The following is a 17,678-nucleotide window of genomic DNA, read 5'->3' as shown; positions in this document are numbered from 1 at the left end:
AACTATGGCAAGGGGTGGACAAGCAGAAAGAATAGAACATTTATTATATAAAACTCGAATATTTTTTTTATTTTATTTATTTTTATTTAGATAGATTAAGTTAATTTGTACCCCTACTGGGAATATTATTAAGCCTGTAAGATAAATAATAAATTAATACTACTGCAAAAATGTTGATGACGTCATCGCAATTTTTTTTGCCCCGCTACAAAAATATAATGAGGAAAAAAAACATAATAGGCGTACGACAGCAAGGGAAGTACCGTCTAAACTCTTTAGACCAAGTTTTGTTGTTCTGAGACAGCCTATCCTGGAAATGTGCATTGCGATATTATAGAAATTGATAACAATAAAATACTGTTAATAAGACGCTTGCGTAATTGCTTTAAAGTACATGTGTTTAATCTGACCTTGATAATTGCAGAGACTCTTTAACAAAAACATTAATAATGTAAACGACTACAAAAACATGATCTTTTTTAAGCTCTTGACGCACAAACCACCAGAACACTATAGAACATGACAACTTTTTCTCCATCACCGCTACCCTTTATGGACAGCTTGTCAGCTTTCTTCACCTCGTCTCTAAAATCTTCAATAAATTCCACTTGTTTATTTTGCGAAGCCACGTTCAATGTAGGTACTATCGCCAACGCAAAATCTACCAAACTCTTGATCAGACCACAAAACAACCCAAAACTCTTAACCTACCCAAAAAATGCCTAAACCCATCGAAAGTGTAAGTTCTTTCCTCATACATGCAAAATTGAACGTCAAAACCAGCTTGCTCCAAAAAAGATCTCAGCTTTTTTTCAGGATTGTCCACACCTCGGTACGGATTTTTTTTGAAAGGTACCATAGCCGCGGGCCAATTTTGCTTCTTGATCATGTTGTCGCAGGTTTCAAATAGAGCCGAATCGACTATAAGCGTGGCAAACAAATTTCCTCCAGGCTTTAACATTGTGAAAATGTTGCGCATGGCTTGTGGACTCCTACAAACCTCATGATATTTAAGTACTAAAGTAAAACAATTTTTTTACCACTCTTCTGGGACTAAATTCAAACAATAAAACGACAAGACATGATCGAAGTGATTTTTGTAAACGTCGTCGTGGTTGTCGCTGATGTCCATCCTGATGACTTCGATCCGCTGGTCGTTGAATCTCGCTTTGGCGAAGTTTACCATTTTTTCGGATTTGTCGGAAACTACGAGTTTAGTGAAGGGTGGTAAGGTGGGGATTATCACTTCAAGGGTGACTGTGCCGTCGCCAGCACCCACGTCCAAAATTGAGGCGTCGTCTTTCAGGTTCAACTTGTTTAAATGAGTGTGGAAGAAATGGGTGGCGTCAAATTTTTGTATTTGGCAGTTTTTTGAGTACAGAGCTGGGTCTTCGTTCATTTTTTGTGGTTCTGAGACAGCGTGAGAGTGTGCATTGCGTTTTATAAACAACTGACAACAATGCAAATACTGACAATGTATTTTCGTGTTTGTTTCAAATTGCGTATGTGTTTAACCTGACCCTGATGATCGTGGATAATTTTTAACAAAAACGGAGTGGGGTATATCTTTAGAAGTATAAAAATAACGCGTTTAATAACCCGGACGACTACAAACACTTGATGTTTACTCCCCGAGCGTAAGCGAAGAAATAGGCATCCCGTTTCCGTCTGTCTGTCTGCCGTCCCGGATTTTTATTAGATAGATAATCTACGAAAGGACTGAGAAGAATATTATCGAATTTTGTATTTATATTAGGAATATCATGTAGGTGGTAAAACGCTAACCAAAATTTGTCTAATCATCGTCATCAATAATGTGATGACGTCACTTCAAAATTTTACATAGTTTTAAATTGTGTGAAATAACATAGTCCCAGAAAGGTAGTTTAAGTTAAGTTTTTACCCGAAACGTCTAGATTTTTGAAAAAAATCAAAATTATAAAACAACATTTTACAATTTAATTTTGAATCTCCCAAACTGAATGCTTTGAAATCTTGCAGATGTCAATTTATTGTAAGCATAATAATTTTTTAATCAAAATATATTCGCTTATGCCCTCTAAAAATTGATGATGTCATCCAAAAATTTTGGCGGATAAATATTATCTAAAATATGCAAAACATGATCAGTCTATACTTGTGATTTTTTAGATTTGCTTAAACAGGGCGATTTAAAAAAATGATTGAATTGTTAAAAAATAAACATCCAATCAGATTTAGGAATTTAACTCGTCACTAGGCAAAATGGCAATTTAACACCTTTTAAATTTAACAAGTTTTTACAGGTTTAATAGGGGCAAAATTAAAAATCAAACGAACTTACCTTAGGTGATGTTCGATTGTAATTATATAAGAGTCTCGTTCGAGGTGATTACATCGTAGTACCGCTACTTTGACTAGATCCAACCACAAGCTTTAGAGAATAAATTTAAAATTTCGGCTTCCCGCCGCCTGCTCCTACGCCGCACCCTAGCGGCTAATCGTCATACAGTTTAAAGCTCATTCCAAAATTATGGAATTAAGCTGTAACCAAACTCACAACTTTAGGGGTGGGAAAAAATTTTTTCAGGATAAAAGTTTTTTGGGAGGGCTGTAATCATCTCGAACGAGACTCTTATATAATTACAATCGAACATCACCTAAGGTAAGTTCGTTTGATTTTTAATTATATTACGAGTCTCGTTCTTCGAGATTACATCGTAGATGTTTAGAGCAAACCAACTTAGTCCTTATTCCTTAATACCTGTTACAGAGCTTAATGCCATAATCACCTTTTTCAAGCTAAACTTAATTTAAGACTTACTTAGACTTATTTTAGACTTATTCACCCTGTTGATTGAATAACACCTCTACAAACGATTCTTTTCTTGGTTCTATCGGGCGTTTGTAGAACTTTGCGAACACCTGAGAGCTGGCTGACCATCCAGCTGTACTCTTTATGATGTTTACATCTAAACCTCTCGCCTCTGCAGCAGACGTGGCTGCGTGTCTCGTGCTGTGAGCAGTGTATTTGGGATCTATTCCGGCTTCCACGAGACAGCACCTTATCCAGCGGCTTATTGATTGCGCAGTTGCCCTATAGTAGGGCCTCTTAAATGTAATAAACAGGTAGTCTTCATTCCCTCTTAGAACTTTGGTTCTTTTTACGTATTTCAACAACACCCTGGCGACGCAAGTGCCCTTTCGCTCTTTAAACAATGGTAGACTGAACGAGGGTTGTGCAACTCCGACTCTAGATGTTTTAATTTGCTCCGATATCTTTATGATCACATTGCTCTTCGAAACTGTCATGTCACTTATTTTGATTAGGGACAATGTCTGAACCCTATGGCTGTAGCTAAGGCTAGTAAAGATACCAACTTAAAGGTGAGAGATTTTAGGTCCAGGACTTTCAGCGGTCCCAGTGCTTCTGCCCAGTTTAGAAACTGCCTCTGTGTTCCAGGTGGTGTCATATTTAGGCGTCGGTGGTCTGTTTTTAAAGACTCCCAAGTCTATCGTGCTTATCAGATTAATCGCTGATCTCTCTGAATTAAGTGTGCCGTATGATGCCTCCTGATTGAATCGAAATGTTAAGTATTTTAAAACTAGGTAAATATCTGGTTGTAGGGGGTCTCTCTTTTCACTCTGGCAGTCTCCACCAGTTTCTAAGGGCTGTGTTGTATTGTTTCAGAGTAGAATCCGTTAGTGAAGAGATTAGAATCTCTACAGCTTCTGCTGGCACTAGTTTCTGTTGATACGATCGCCGGAGAGCCTCCCTGCAACCAGGGAAAAATGATCCGCTAACGGGTGAATTAGAGACCTGCAAGGAGATAACAGAAGCTTAGGTGAGGGCGAATAATCTTCTAATAGCATTGATTTAAATAAGGGAAACCAAGGCTGGGTAGGCCAGTGAGGGACTACCACTATTCCCTGAGCCTTATCTGAATTGATTTTTTGTAGCACCTTATCAACCATCGCGAAGAGAGGGAATGCATAAAAAAGGTATTTACTCCAATTAACTGTAACAGCGTCAATGTAACGAGCTTCTGGGTCTCGTTTCCAGGAGCAGAACACATCGGTCTTAGCATTACTCCTTGATGCGAACAAGTCTATTTCTGGAAACCCCCACCTTTCTACTATGGTCTGAAAGAAGGGGGCTCCTAACTCCCATTCAGTATCTACATTGACTCTTCTAGATTCCCTGTCTGCGTCTGTGTTTTCCCGCGAGGGGATGTAGGAAGCAAAGATCCAGATTCTTCTTTTCTCACACCAGGTCCAAATATCTTTAGCCCTTTGATTAAGTTCTACGTATTGTATACCCCCCATACGATTGATATACGAAATTCTAAGTAAGATTTCGCAATTTTGGACTTCCCTAGCAAAGCACTTAAGCGCCAAAAACGCTGCTATAATCTCCAGCTGGTTTATATGTAACCTCTTCTCCTCCTGAGACCAAAATCCGTGAGTATTTTCTCCGTTGCAGTGCGCACCCCACCCTCTGAGCGATGCATCCGAGAAAATCTCTAACCTATAATTTAATGACCTAATCGGATTCTTTGCTACTGGAATATTCTTCAGCCCCCCTCCAGATCTTTCTTTACATATGAATGAATGATCATCCTTCGATCAAAATTTTGATCGTTTAGGATTAGCGCCTTCATTTTTTCTCTTTCCAACATTTTTGTATACAGCATCCCATACGGTACGCCTGGGCATGATTTGTAATCTGGCTCGTCTTTACTTTTCTCTTCATTTATAATGAACCCAAGCTCAGTTAGAGTTTTCCTCCTGACTGCTACATTTTTCTTGCACACGGCCCGAGATTTGCCGATGCAAAGTGTATCATCTATGTACGCTGTCGATAACCATCCCCTTTCTCTAAGAAAGTTCAGGACTGGCTTTAGTAACTTTGTAAATACATACGGACTTGTACAAAGTCCAAAGGGCAAGCATTGAAATTCAAATATTTGACCCCTGAATTTAAATCTTAAAAATTTTCGACTACCCGGACCAATTTTTACCAAGAAATATGCATCTTTCGAGTCTAAAATACATAGAAACTAATTTTTATTTCTTTGCATCCCTCAGTGGCCGCGGCTTGCTGGTTGACTTCGAGACATTGCTGTATGTACTCTTGCTGACCGGCTGAGATGGGGGGAATTTCGTCTGATACTGTTTTAGGCCCTGATACGAGCCCCGCCAGTTTAAAGTGCGTCTAGGGGCTGGCCTGCTTAGTTTCTTGCTAGTACCAGAGGTCGATGGAAGAGGAGAGGCTTTAATCTCTTTGCCGATCTTCTCCATTGACTTTGCAGTTTTTATCTTTTCCGTCAGCTTCTCTCCAAACAACAGAGACCCAGGCTTGGTTGTCTGTAACAGATTTTTCGTTGACTTGGTCAATATTGGAGAGATAAACGCTCTTCTAGCTGAAAAGACCTGGAAATGTAGCTGCGTAATTAGTTTTCCTGCATCCGCTAATTTTTCTAGTAACTCCAGATGATCTAGGGGTTCTTCCTCATCTTTTAAAATCATCGTGATGCCTTGTCCTAATGCTGATAAGGCTGAACCAGCTAAGTTCTGTTCTTGGTTAAATAGCTGATCCCTCCTGACACCCGTTTCGTTCAGAGTATCTGCTATTTCTTCATTTAATTCTGGGGCCTCGAGAGAAATATTCCCCTTTCGAGGATATTTGTCCACTACTTGGACTTTAATCTCTTTCGGCAATCCGTCAGACAACCAAGATGCCCAACGCGACACCAAGCTCTCATGCAGCTCTACTTGATCTTTTTTCTTAGCCCCTGGATCCTCTCCTAGAAGCAGTTCCACCTCGTTATCTAGCTTCTTAGACTCAGCTGCCTCAGTAGACTGGGCATCATCCTTTACTACTAGGCCCTCTTCCTCAGCCTGCATCTGATCTCCTCGAGGATCTTGTCTGAGTCCGAGGTACACCTGACTGACTCTTTGAACCCGGGATCCCCAACTAGAGGATTGACGGATTCATTTTCTTTACCAGGGTCAAACTGATTTCCATCTGCAAGGAAAAATAATTACTTAATTTTTCCCCTAATGCCAGATGAAAATTTTATGCACTGGTTGTTATTGCCTCCTACGTGCAAAATTCACCAGCCTGGACGCCCGTCAAGGTCTCAAATCATTAATTAATTTTTCCCCTAGTGTCGGATGAAAATTTTATGCACTGGTTGTTATTGCCTCCTACGTGCAAAATTCACCAGCCTGGACGCCCGTCAAGGTCTCAAATCATTAATTAATTTTTCCCCTAGTGTCGGATGAAAATTTTATGCACTGGTTGTTATTGCCTCCTACGTGCAAAATTCACCAGCCTGGACGCCCGTCAAGGTCTCAAATCATTAATTCATTTTTCCCCTAGTGTCGGATGAAAATTTTATGCACTGGTTGTTATTGCCTCCTACGTGCAAAATTCACCAGCCTGGACGCCCGTCAAGGTCTCAAATCATTAATTAATTTTTCCCCTAGTGTCGGATGAAAATTTTATGCACTGGTTGTTATTGCCTCCTACGTGCAAAATTCACCAGCCTGGACGCCCGTCAAGGTCTCAAATCATTAATTAATTTTTCCCCTAGTGTCGGATGAAAATTTTATGCACTGGTTGTTATTGCCTCCTACGTGCAAAATTCACCAGCCTGGACGCCCGTCAAGGTCTCAAATCATTAATTCATTTTTCCCCTAGTGTCGGATGAAAATTTTATGCACTGGTTGTTATTGCCTCCTACGTGCAAAATTCACCAGCCTGGACGCCCGTCAAGGTCTCAAATCATTAATTCATTTTTCCCCTAGTGTCGGATGAAAATTTTATGCACTGGTTGTTATTGCCTCCTACGTGCAAAATTCACCAGCCTGGACGCCTGTCAAGGTCTCAAATCATTAATTCATTTTTCCCCTAGTGTCGGATGAAAATTTTATGCACTGGTTGTTATTGCCTCCTACGTGCAAAATTCACCAGCCTGGACGCCCGTCAAGGTCTCAAATCATTAATTCATTTTTCCCCTAGTGTCGGATGAAAATTTTATGCACTGGTTGTTATTGCCTCCTACGTGCAAAATTCACCAGCCTGGACGCCCGTCAAGGTCTCAAATCATTAATTAATTTTTCCCCTAGTGTCGGATGAAAATTTTATGCACTGGTTGTTATTGCCTCCTACGTGCAAAATTCACCAGCCTGGACGCCCGTCAAGGTCTCAAATCATTAATTAATTTTTCCCCTAGTGTCGGATGAAAATTTTATGCACTGGTTGTTATTGCCTCCTACGTGCAAAATTCACCAGCCTGGACGCCCGTCAAGGTCTCAAATCATTAATTCATTTTTCCCCTAGTGTCGGATGAAAATTTTATGCACTGGTTGTTATTGCCTCCTACGTGCAAAATTCACCAGCCTGGACGCCCGTCAAGGTCTCAAATCATTAATTAATTTTTCCCCTAGTGTCGGATGAAAATTTTATGCACTGGTTGTTATTGCCTCCTACGTGCAAAATTCACCAGCCTGGACGCCCGTCAAGGTCTCAAATCATTAATTAATTTTTCCCCTAGTGTCGGATGAAAATTTTATGCACTGGTTGTTATTGCCTCCTACGTGCAAAATTCACCAGCCTGGACGCCCGTCAAGGTCTCAAATCATTAATTCATTTTTCCCCTAGTGTCGGATGAAAATTTTATGCACTGGTTGTTATTGCCTCCTACGTGCAAAATTCACCAGCCTGGACGCCCGTCAAGGTCTCAAATCATTAATTCATTTTTCCCCTAGTGTCGGATGAAAATTTTATGCACTGGTTGTTATTGCCTCCTACGTGCAAAATTCACCAGCCTGGACGCCTGTCAAGGTCTCAAATCATTAATTCATTTTTCCCCTAGTGTCGGATGAAAATTTTATGCACTGGTTGTTATTGCCTCCTACGTGCAAAATTCACCAGCCTGGACGCCTGTCAAGGTCTCAAATCATTAATTCATTTTTCCCCTAATGTCGGATGAAAATTTTATGCACTGGTTGTTATTGCCTCCTACGTGCAAAATTCACCAGCCTAGACGCCCGTCAAGGTCTCATCCTATAGAGTCCTGACGTCGTGTTATTTTTATCGAGTGATTTTATAAATGTGTCCGTCAGACACTGCACCACTCTTTCTAACCTCTTAATCCGCTTCTCGCCATTGCTCTCCTCCTCTTTCTCTGCTGCGTTCCCCCTGATCTTACTGTAATTTTCGTCTGAAAGACAATAAAGGACAATAATTCTTGAATAAACAATTAATTTCTTGATAGACTTAAATCCTCAAACATGTGGTTTATTCTAGCACAAAAAACGTTATGACCATAGAAAACCCTAGTGAGGGTATTCTATGGTTATGACGATTAGCCGCTAGGGTGCGGCGTAGGAGCAGGCGGCGGGAAGCCGAAATTTTAAATTTATTCTCTAAAGCTTGTGGTTGGATCTAGTCAAAGTAGCGGTACTACGATGTAATCTCGAAGAACGAGACTCGTAATATAATCAGTCTTACCTTAGCAAGTGCTAGCCCCGACCACCTGCCCCTATTTTCGCAGAGGATATGTCATTTGCCAAAATCAGTCTTATCTTACCAGGGACTAGCCCCTCCCACGGTTCCTCTACTTTTTAGAGAAAGTCATTTGCGAAAATTAGTTTTATCTTAACAAGTACTAGCCCCACCCACCCGCCCTTTATTTTCTTATGGGATTTGTCATTTGCCAAAATCAGTTTTATCTTACCAGCTTCTATCCCCGCCCACCAGCGCACTTCTCCTTATAACGATTTCATTCTCTTCAGTGTAAGAGTGGCAATGGGAAAATCACGAATCGTTTTGTTATACTAATTGCTATTAAATTTGTTTTTTTCTAGAACTGAATAACTTGAATAGTGTTTATAGAGATGTGACGGGTTTCTTTTATATACAGATTCTATAGTGATAGTTTGTATTGACAGATTTGGTATAACCACAAAGAACAAAAAATATGCATACTAAGAGTTAATTTCTGGGACTAGTTAAAAAACTTACGATTTATTGTTACACATACTACATCAAGAATTGTTATAACAGATTTTAATAGTGGTGAAGCACAAGTACAAATAAAAGTGTTTATCTCTTTAGGAATTGACTTGCTGAAGTAGTGCGAAATAAGACCAAGAAGTTTTCACAATCTAAAAAATTATTACGCATGGTACATTATCTACACTTGTCAGAGCTCTTACGGCCATAAATGATTCCAAAGATAAGTAAAACACATTTAGTGATGACAATCTAAGAGGCGTCTGTGACGTGAACATGAAAAACCAGATATTCTTTTGGATCTCTTTAGAGAAATCGGGCCATTTAGATCCGTAAATTGCAAAGGACACATTGTTACTCTAAAACAAAAAATTGTTAAAAGTTATTTAGACAGAACTTACCTGCCCTTGAAGCACTCACAAGTTGCTGTAAACAGTTTTAATTACCTTAACTTCTACTTCGTTGCCGAACCAACAATATATAAAAATTTGAGCTACTACTGCCATTTCATAGGATACCAGAAACAAAAATTCCGCTGAAAATGGCGCAACCTGAAAAAGTTTGTTAGTGTTGGTTGGTCAGATTCGTTATCACTACAATCTACAATAGTTATCTGGAAGAGTGTTATTCCCATTATGATGACACTAATAAAAAACTGCAAAAGAATGATCGATTCCAAGAACTGGCTGGTTTTTTCAGCAAAACTGAAACAATATAATAATTAATAAATTACTGGGTTTTATTTATCAACATTTTACCTTAGAATCAGCCAATGGTGTTTGATGCACTTTACCAAATTCGCTTTCACGTTGTTACTAAAGTGAAGGTTCTTTAAGTTATCACACAAAATATCAAACTGACTAGAAATATACATATTTAAGGCAGATACGAAAGTATCAGTGTTGATGTGTGAAAAGCCAATATAAGCGAAGGTGAGAATTTGATGAATATAAGTTATTTCGTAAAAAGGTGAAATGCTGGTGTCGTATGGATACCAAGCTAAAAATGGTAATCCATTTTCTCCATTAGCTTTACCAAATAGGGGAAAAGCTGCCCAAAATAAGTTGCCACCTACAGCCGTCACCATAAACATTTGGTACATGATCTTCCAGGAGTCCAAGTTTGGTTGAACCAAAACAACTTGATTGGCGTCTCGTGGTTGAAACAAGTCGTGGTTTAACATTCTCATCAGTGTTTTGACGGTGGACATGTTTTTGATAAAGTAGTACATTTTTAAAGCCCACATAACCTCTGTTAGTAGCAAGTAAATATTTCCAGTGAGGGCGACTAAGTCGTCAAGAACGAAGAACAAATTTGTTGCTTGGGAAATCAGTGATACTGGAAAGAATATTATGATGAGAATTACGGTGCGTGCGGTGTAAAAATCTAGTTTGAAAGCTTCATAATCTTTAGGCCAAAATCCACAGGTTTTCAGAAGGAGAATGTTAGGTTGGATTGTTATTGTCCAGCAGAATTTTTTCTGAACGCCCATGACTGGAAGAAAACTGAATTTTACTTTTTCGACGATTCTAGTCAACTAGACAATTTCGGTCTCCAACGTCTGATATACTGTGTTTGAGTTCATGTTTATTTAATTGAAATTTTTCCCGTTTTATTAATTACAAAAGAAGCACTTATTATTTTAATTTCTTTAAATTTATAAAGCTTCATAATTATTGCATTCGGTGAAATTATGGTGATGTTGTTTTATGTTAAACCCCTAATTATAACATTTATTAATTAGAATTAAAGCAAATATTTCTTTATCGTCTGTGGTTATTATTTTCATGGGTAAAGAATTAGGGGAGAATACTTAACTTATGAATAATTTGTTAGATTAACGTTTTTGCCGAGTCTGAAACGACAGTTTCTTTTTTGTTGTTGTTTTTTCTCATTATAACACACTAACCCTATCTTGTGCTTATAAATACAAAAATTTAGTGAATAAGGGTGTTGCATTTTTGGCTAAAAATAGTCTCAAATTGAAAAAAGAAAAAAAAAAAAGGAACATTGCTTGATTTGATCATATAAGGTACGTACCAGAAGTCCACTTATGGATCACATACAGAAATACCACAACACTTCTTGCCAAGGCAATGCACCGAATTTAAAAGCTACTACACGATTTGAACTAATAATTGTTTTTGAAGTAGGTATTCTAAAGGACTAATCAGGATGTGCATCTTGCCACCTCCGAGCAAGATCTGCAGTGTTGCACTCGCCACATCGAAGTTTAACTGTGACGATGGTTTGAATTAAAAATGAGCTTCAAGCTTTTCTTTTAAAAAGCCACCTGTATCTTTATTAATTTTCCATGTGAACTAATTATTACTTGCGTTTTTTGCTTGGTATTTGCAAGAAGATTCCATAAAAGTTTCACAGAACTGCAATTCCATAGTGCATTAATACTTAAAACGTTAATTGCCCGTTTTCGAATTGGGTCGATTTAAATTTTGTTACAGAGCTTTTCGCATTCGTGGAATGTTTCAGCTGGAATTAGGTGAAAAGTTCAGGAACGATACAAAGTTTTCTTATAGTAAATAGAACAGTAATAACAAAAAGGAATGAGAGTGTGTTGGGAAAAGAAAAGGAAAACAATAACGAATTTCACACTTTAATAATGTAATAATTAATAAAATATATCAGAACATTGAAAATTGGCCTCAGTTCTACAAAACTGATCAAAAGTTGTTTTGACAGAACTTCCCTCGCACCTAAGTACAATGAAACGTATCCAGCATTTTCGAGTTGAGTTTTTCCTTGACACAATTTTCTGATGACATCATCAACATTTTTTCAAGGACACGTATATGAACTTGGATTGGTGCACTGTTATACTAAAAATAACAGTATCGTATTCCCAAATTTTTCTGGGTAAAATGGAGCCCTGATTTAATCAATAAAATAAATTGACTCATTCATTAATTTTTTCAGACACTCTGTACAAGGAAATGTAAAAATGCAGTGATAAATCGAAAGTATAGACTCATCATATTTTGCACATTTAAGATAGGATTTATTCAGCAATATTTTGAGGTTACGTCATCAATTTTTTAGGAGGGATGAGCAATTACATTTTGGTCAAAAATTTATCATGATTATCATAAATTTAAAACATCTTCAAGATTTCAAAGCAAATGCAAAAATGTTAATGAAAAAATAGTTATAGGAGGGGATTTTAACGCAAGATTGGCCGATAAGGGGACAAAAATAATAGATAAAGAAAAGGGAGAGAAAAGAGGATCAAAAGATAAGGCAAATAACAAAGAAGGGAAAATATTATGGCAGATAATAGAAGAAATGGGATGGGAAATTTTGAATGGAAACAAGGAAGGAGATGAAGAAGGAGAATCAGACCACATGCCACTAGAAATAAAAATCAAAGGAAAAGAACAAGAGTACGAAAAACAAGAGAGAAGAAACGAAAGAAAAGAAATAGAAAAAAGAATATGAGATGAAGAGGGAATTCAAAGATACAGAAGTAGACTATTAAAAAAGAAATTCGAAGTGAAAGAAGATATAGAAGCTATGATAGCGGAATTGAGGAACCTAATTGTAGAAGCTACGGAAAAAAGAAAGATATACATATGGCAAGGGTGGAATAATGGATGGAACGGAGAATGTAGTGAGTTGAAGAGAAAAGCAAGGGAAAAGTTAAGAAAATGGAAGAATAACAAGGGAAGGAAAGAAGAGTACCTAAAAGCAAAAGAGAATTATAGGAGAAAATGGGAAAAAAGAAAAACAGAAAAACGAGAAGAAGAAGAGAACACAATAAAGTCCCTGAAAACAGAAGAAGAAGTATGGAGATATATAAACAAGGAACGGAGAAGAAAGACTGAAATCAGCGGGAAAATCAAAATACATGAATGGAAAAGACACTTTATGGAATTATTGGGAAGTTGTGAGGAAAAATGTTGCAAAATAAATAGAGGAATCACAAGGACGGAGGAAATGTCGAGAGGTTCGGAAATAACAGAAGATGAAATAGGAAGACAGATTGAAAGACTGAAAAGAGGAAAGGCACCAGGATGCGATGGAATCCAGAACGAAGCGTGGATGTTCGGGACAGAAGGAGGGAAAGACAGGATATGGGAAGTGGTGGAGGGAGTTTGGAAGGGAAAAGGGTTTCCTCGGCGGTGGAGAGAGGGTATAATAATCCCATTATTTAAAAAGGGGCAAAAAAGCGATGTGAAGAACTACCAAGGGATCACCTTGCTCAATACGGCGTACAAGATATACTCAATGATACTAGATGAGAGGTTACGAAAGGAGATGGAAGCAAGGGGTATGTTACCAGACGGTCAGGCAGGGCTTAGGAAAGGAAGAGGTACTATGGACAATGTGTACATCCTGCGGTATTTAGTGGGAAGAGAAATAAGGAAAGAGGGTGGACGAATGTACGCATTGTTCATAGATTTCAAAGCAGCGTTTGATAGCGTAAATGGAGAGAAAATGTAGGAGTATTTGACGATAAAGGGAATATGTGTGTACTTGGTAACGAAAATGGAAGAAATATATGAAAAAACAGTAAATACGGTGAGAGTGAATGGAATAGAGAGCGAGAGTTTTTATACAAATAGAGGAGTGAGACAAGAATGCCCACTCAGCCCCGCATCGTTTGCAGCTTATCTAGGAGATTTGGATGAAATGTTCAGAAAAGCACAGACAAGAGGGGTCATAGTCGGCATAGAGAAGAATTGAAAACAATGATTAAAAGTTTCGAGAAGTATGTAAAAAAAAAGGAATTGGAAGTGAATGTGGAAACAACAAAAATGGTGGTGTTTGGGAAGAAAGTAAGAAAGGAGAAGGAAGAGTGGGCATGGAGAAGGAAGAACATTCAACAGGTGAAATAATTCCAGTACTTAGGATATACATTAAAGAGCAATAACTCAGATAGAGCGCATATTCAAGAAATGGTCCAAAAAGCGAACAAAATGATAGGAATAGTATGGGGAATAGGCGAGAGAAAATTTGGACATGATTATAAGAGAAGAATGATGATGTTTGATAGTTTGATCAAAAGTGTATTTATGTACGGAGCTGAGATTTGGGGATGGAGGAAATATGAAGAAATAGAGAGAGTGCAAGAAAAATACTTGAAATGGACATTGGGATTGGAAAAGTATAAGCCGGGGTATATAGTGAGAGCAGAAACAAAAATGGAGAAAATGAGAGTGGAAGCGGGTAAAAGGGCGGTTGGATTTGAAGAGAAGTTCAGTGAGAGAGCTGATTGCAAAATATTGCAAGAATGTTGGAAATTATTATGAAGGAAAGGGATATGCATGTGAAAAAGTAGAGAGAATGAGAGAAATGGGAAGGAGTATGAAAGAAGAACTGAGTGTAAGAGATAAGGATATAGATAAGCAAGAACGCAGATCGAGAATATCGGAGTCTAGATATAAAGCAGAATATAGAAAAATAGTAAAGGATGAAGTACCAAAGTCTACACACAGAGAGAGTATAAAGGAGAAAAGAATGATGGCGATATTTAGGTGTGGAAATGAAGAGAAAGAGAATAATATTTGGATGGATGAAACTGACAGAAGTTGTAGGATATGTTGGAGAGAGGGAGAAACAATACAGCATATGCTGGAAGGATGTGAAGGATTGAGAGAATCGGAGGAAAGTAGGGAAGAAATGCTAAACGAGGACTGGATGAAAGAAGTATGGAAGATAAGGGAACTATGGCAAGGGGTGGACAAGCAGAAATTATAGAACATTTATTATATAAAACTCGAATATTTATTTTATTTTATTTATTTTAATTTTTATTGATTTACATGATGTAGATTAAGTTAATTTGTACCCCTACTGGGAATATTATTAAGCCTGTAAGGCAAATAATAAATTAATACTTCTGTAAAAATGTTGATGACGTTTTCGACAGCGAGGGAAGTACTGTCTAAAGTCTTTAGACCAATTTTTGTTGTTCTGAGACAGCTTATCTTGGGAATGTGCATTGCGATATTACAGGAATTGATAACAACAAAATACTGATAACAAGACGCTTGCGTAATTGCTTTAAAGTGCATGTGTTTAATCTGACCTTGATAATTGCAGACATTCTTTAACAAAAACATTAATAATGTAAACGACTACAAAAACATGATCTTTTTTAAGCTCTTGACGCACAAACCACCAGAACACTATAAAACATGACAACTTTTTCCCCATCACCGCTACCCTTTATAGACAGCTTGTCAGCTTTCTTCACCTCTTCTGTAAAATCTTCAATAAATTCCACTTGTTTATTTTGCGAAGCCACGTTCAATACAGGTACTATCGCCAACGCAAAATCTACCAAACTCTTGATCAGACCACAAAACAACCCAAAACTCTTAACCTACCCAAAAAATGCCTAAACCCATCGAAAGTGTAAGTTCTTTCCTCAAACATGCAAAATTGAACATCAAAACCAGCTTGCTCCAAAAAAAATCTCAGCTTCTTTTCAGGATTGTCGACACCTCGATATGGATTTTTTTTGAAAGGTACCATAGCCGCGGGCCAGTTTTGCTTCTTGATCATGTTGTCGCAGGTTTCAAACAGAGCCGAATCGACTATGACAGTGGCAAACAGATTTCCTCCAGGCTTTAACATTGTGAAAATGTTGCGCATGGCTTGTGGGCTCCTACAAACCTCATAATATTTAAGTACTAAACAAAAACAATTTTTTTACCTCTCTTCTGGGACTAAATTCAAACAATAAAACGACAAGACGTGATCGAAGTGATTTTTGTAAACGTTGTCGTGGTTGTCGCTGATGTCCATCCTGACGACTTCGATCCGCTGGTCGTTGAATCTCGCTCTGGCGAAGTTGGCCATTTTTTCGGATTTGTCGGAAACCACGAGTTTAGTGAAGGGTGGTAAGTTGGGGATTATCACTTCGAGGGTGACTGTGCCGTCGCCAGCACCCACGTCCAAAATTGAGGCGTCGTCTTTCAGGTTCAACTGGTTTAAATAAGTGTGGAGGAAGTGGGTGGCGTCAAATTTTTGTATTTGGCAGTTTTTTGAGTACAGAGCTGGGTCTTCGTTCATTTTTTGTGGTTCTGAGACACCGTGAGAGTATGCATTGCGTTTTATAAACAACTGATAACAATGAAAATACTGACAATGTATTTTCGTGATTGTTTCAAATTGCGTATGTGTTTAACCTGACCCTGATGATCGTGGATAATTTTTAACAAAAACGGAGTGCGGTATATCTTTAGAAGTATAAAAATAACCCAGACGACTATAAACACTTGATTTTTACTTCCCGAGCGTAAGCGAAGAAATGGGTTTACCGTTTCCGTCTGTCTGTCTGCCGTTCCGGATTTTTATTAGATAGATAATCTCCGAAATTTGTCTAATCATCGTCATCAATAATGTGATGACGTCACTTCAAAATTTTACATAGTAAATGGGTTTTAAATTGTATGAAATAGCATAGTCCTATACATGTAGTTTATGACTCCGTGTTGAGTTTTTACCCGAAACGTCCAGATTTTTGGAAAAAAATCGAAATTATAAAACAACATTTTGCAATTTAATTTTGAACCTGCCAAACTGAATGCTTTGAAATCTTGCAGATGTTGTCAATTTATGGTAAGTATAATCATTTTTTTTTTCAAAACATATTCGCTTATCACCTCCAAAAAATTGATGATGTCATCCAAAAATTTTGGCGGATAAATATTATCTAAAATGTGTAAAACATGATCAGTCTATACTTGTGATTTATCACTGCATTCATATTTTTTAGATTTGCTTAAATAGGGCGATTAAAAAAATGATTGAATTGTTAAAAAATAAACATCCTATCAGATTAAGGAATTTAATTCGTTATTATGGAAATTTGGAATTTAACACCTTTTAAATTTAACAAGTTTTTACAGATTTAATGAGGGCAGAATCACTCTTATCTTAGCAAGTGCTAGCCCCGCCCACCCGCCCCCTATTTTTTCAGAGGATATGTCCCTTGCCAAAATAAGTTTTACCTTAGCAAGTACTAACCCTGCGCACCCGCCTTCTATTTTCTCAGAGAGTAGGGCATTTGCCAAAATTAGTCTTATCCCAGCAAGTACTAGCCCCGCCCACCCGCCCTTATTTTCTCAGAGGATATGTCATTTGCCAAAATCAGTCTTATCTTACCAGGTACTAGCGCCTCCCACCCGCCCTCAATTTTTTTAGAGGATGTCATTTGCCAAAATTAGTTTCATCTTAACAAGTACTAGCCCCGCCCACCCGCCCTTTATTTTCTTATGGGATATGTCATTTGCCAAAATCAGTTTTATCTTACCAGCTTCTACCCCCGCCCACCAGCGCACTTCTCCTTGTAACGATTTCATTCTCTTCAGTGTAAGATTCACCTTTGATTCGGACCATATAAAATAAATCACTGAAATGGAGGGGGGGGGGGGGTGGGGGGTGTGGGGGGGGGTTAATCATATGTTCTTTGGTAGAGTGGCAATGAGAAAATCACGAATCGTTTTTGTTATACTAATTGATATTAAATTTGTGCTTATTTCAAAAGAAAAAAATGATAAGAAGGGTGGGTGGGCGGAGCGAAGATTAAATTTTTCCTACAGAGACTTTTATAAGCAAACAATAGCCCCACCCACCCGCCCCTTTCTCCTTCATTCTAGTAACAACTTTTTATATTGCTCTGTCTTATCTTAGCAAATCTCTAACCCCA

The 17,678-nt window shown here is 38.0% G+C and overlaps 2 protein-coding genes across 5 annotated transcripts; both read right to left on the bottom strand.

The window, feature by feature from the left end:
• Nucleotides 1–377: 377 nt before the first annotated feature.
• LOC135139234 (juvenile hormone acid O-methyltransferase-like) lies at nt 378–16,109 on the bottom strand. 4 transcript variants are annotated; one of them, XM_064069391.1, is made up of 3 exons: nt 15,681–16,109; nt 712–992; nt 378–661 (listed from the first exon to the last, which is right to left on the bottom strand). In XM_064069391.1, the coding sequence occupies exons 1-3, from the start codon at nt 16,037–16,039 to the stop codon at nt 480–482; spliced, it is 822 nt and encodes a 273-aa protein (XP_063925461.1). In that variant the 5' UTR covers nt 16,040–16,109; the 3' UTR covers nt 378–479. The 4 variants fall into 4 exon arrangements, with proteins under 4 accessions (XP_063925461.1, XP_063925463.1, XP_063925462.1 ...); XM_064069393.1 differs by lacking the exon at nt 15,681–16,109 and adding an exon at nt 1,044–1,493; XM_064069392.1 differs by lacking the exon at nt 15,681–16,109 and adding an exon at nt 1,041–1,492.
• Nucleotides 9,065–11,059, bottom strand: LOC135139233 (odorant receptor Or1-like). The gene is made up of 6 exons (XM_064069389.1): nt 11,045–11,059; nt 9,763–10,342; nt 9,609–9,708; nt 9,451–9,555; nt 9,208–9,363; nt 9,065–9,156 (listed from the first exon to the last, which is right to left on the bottom strand). The coding sequence occupies exons 2-6, from the start codon at nt 10,248–10,250 to the stop codon at nt 9,103–9,105; spliced, it is 903 nt and encodes a 300-aa protein (XP_063925459.1). The 5' UTR covers nt 10,251–10,342; nt 11,045–11,059; the 3' UTR covers nt 9,065–9,102.
• Nucleotides 16,110–17,678: the final 1,569 nt, after the last annotated feature.

The sequence above is a fragment of the Zophobas morio genome, unplaced genomic scaffold, assembly GCF_036711695.1.
Source record: "Zophobas morio isolate AGI-343-1 ecotype UQ-CSIRO unplaced genomic scaffold, CSIRO_AGI_Zmor_V1 ptg000031l, whole genome shotgun sequence".
Classification (NCBI taxonomy): Eukaryota; Metazoa; Arthropoda; class Insecta; order Coleoptera; family Tenebrionidae; genus Zophobas; species Zophobas morio.
Note: the sequence above shows the minus strand (reverse complement) of the source record. Positions and strands in the feature narration are given on the sequence as shown.

Excerpts from the sequence above, each read along its gene's own strand:
- LOC135139233 (XM_064069389.1), bottom strand. The coding sequence starts at position 10,250 with ATGTGGGCTTTAAAAATGTACTACTTTATCAAAAACATGTCCACCGTC. Across the intron at positions 9,364-9,450 it reads GCAACGAAGTAGAAGTTAAG|AGTAACAATGTGTCCTTTGC; the intron begins GTAATTAAAACT and ends TTTTTGTTTTAG. Across the intron at positions 9,157-9,207 it reads CTTTGGAATCATTTATGGCC|ATTGTGAAAACTTCTTGGTC; the intron begins GTAAGAGCTCTG and ends ATAATTTTTTAG.
- LOC135139234 (XM_064069391.1), bottom strand. The coding sequence starts at position 16,039 with ATGAACGAAGACCCAGCTCTGTACTCAAAAAACTGCCAAATACAAAAA. Across the intron at positions 993-15,680 it reads AATTTAGTCCCAGAAGAGAG|GAGTCCACAAGCCATGCGCA; the intron begins GTAAAAAAATTG and ends TGAGGTTTGTAG. Across the intron at positions 662-711 it reads TGGGTTTAGGCATTTTTTGG|ATTTTGCGTTGGCGATAGTA; the intron begins GTAGGTTAAGAG and ends AGAGTTTGGTAG.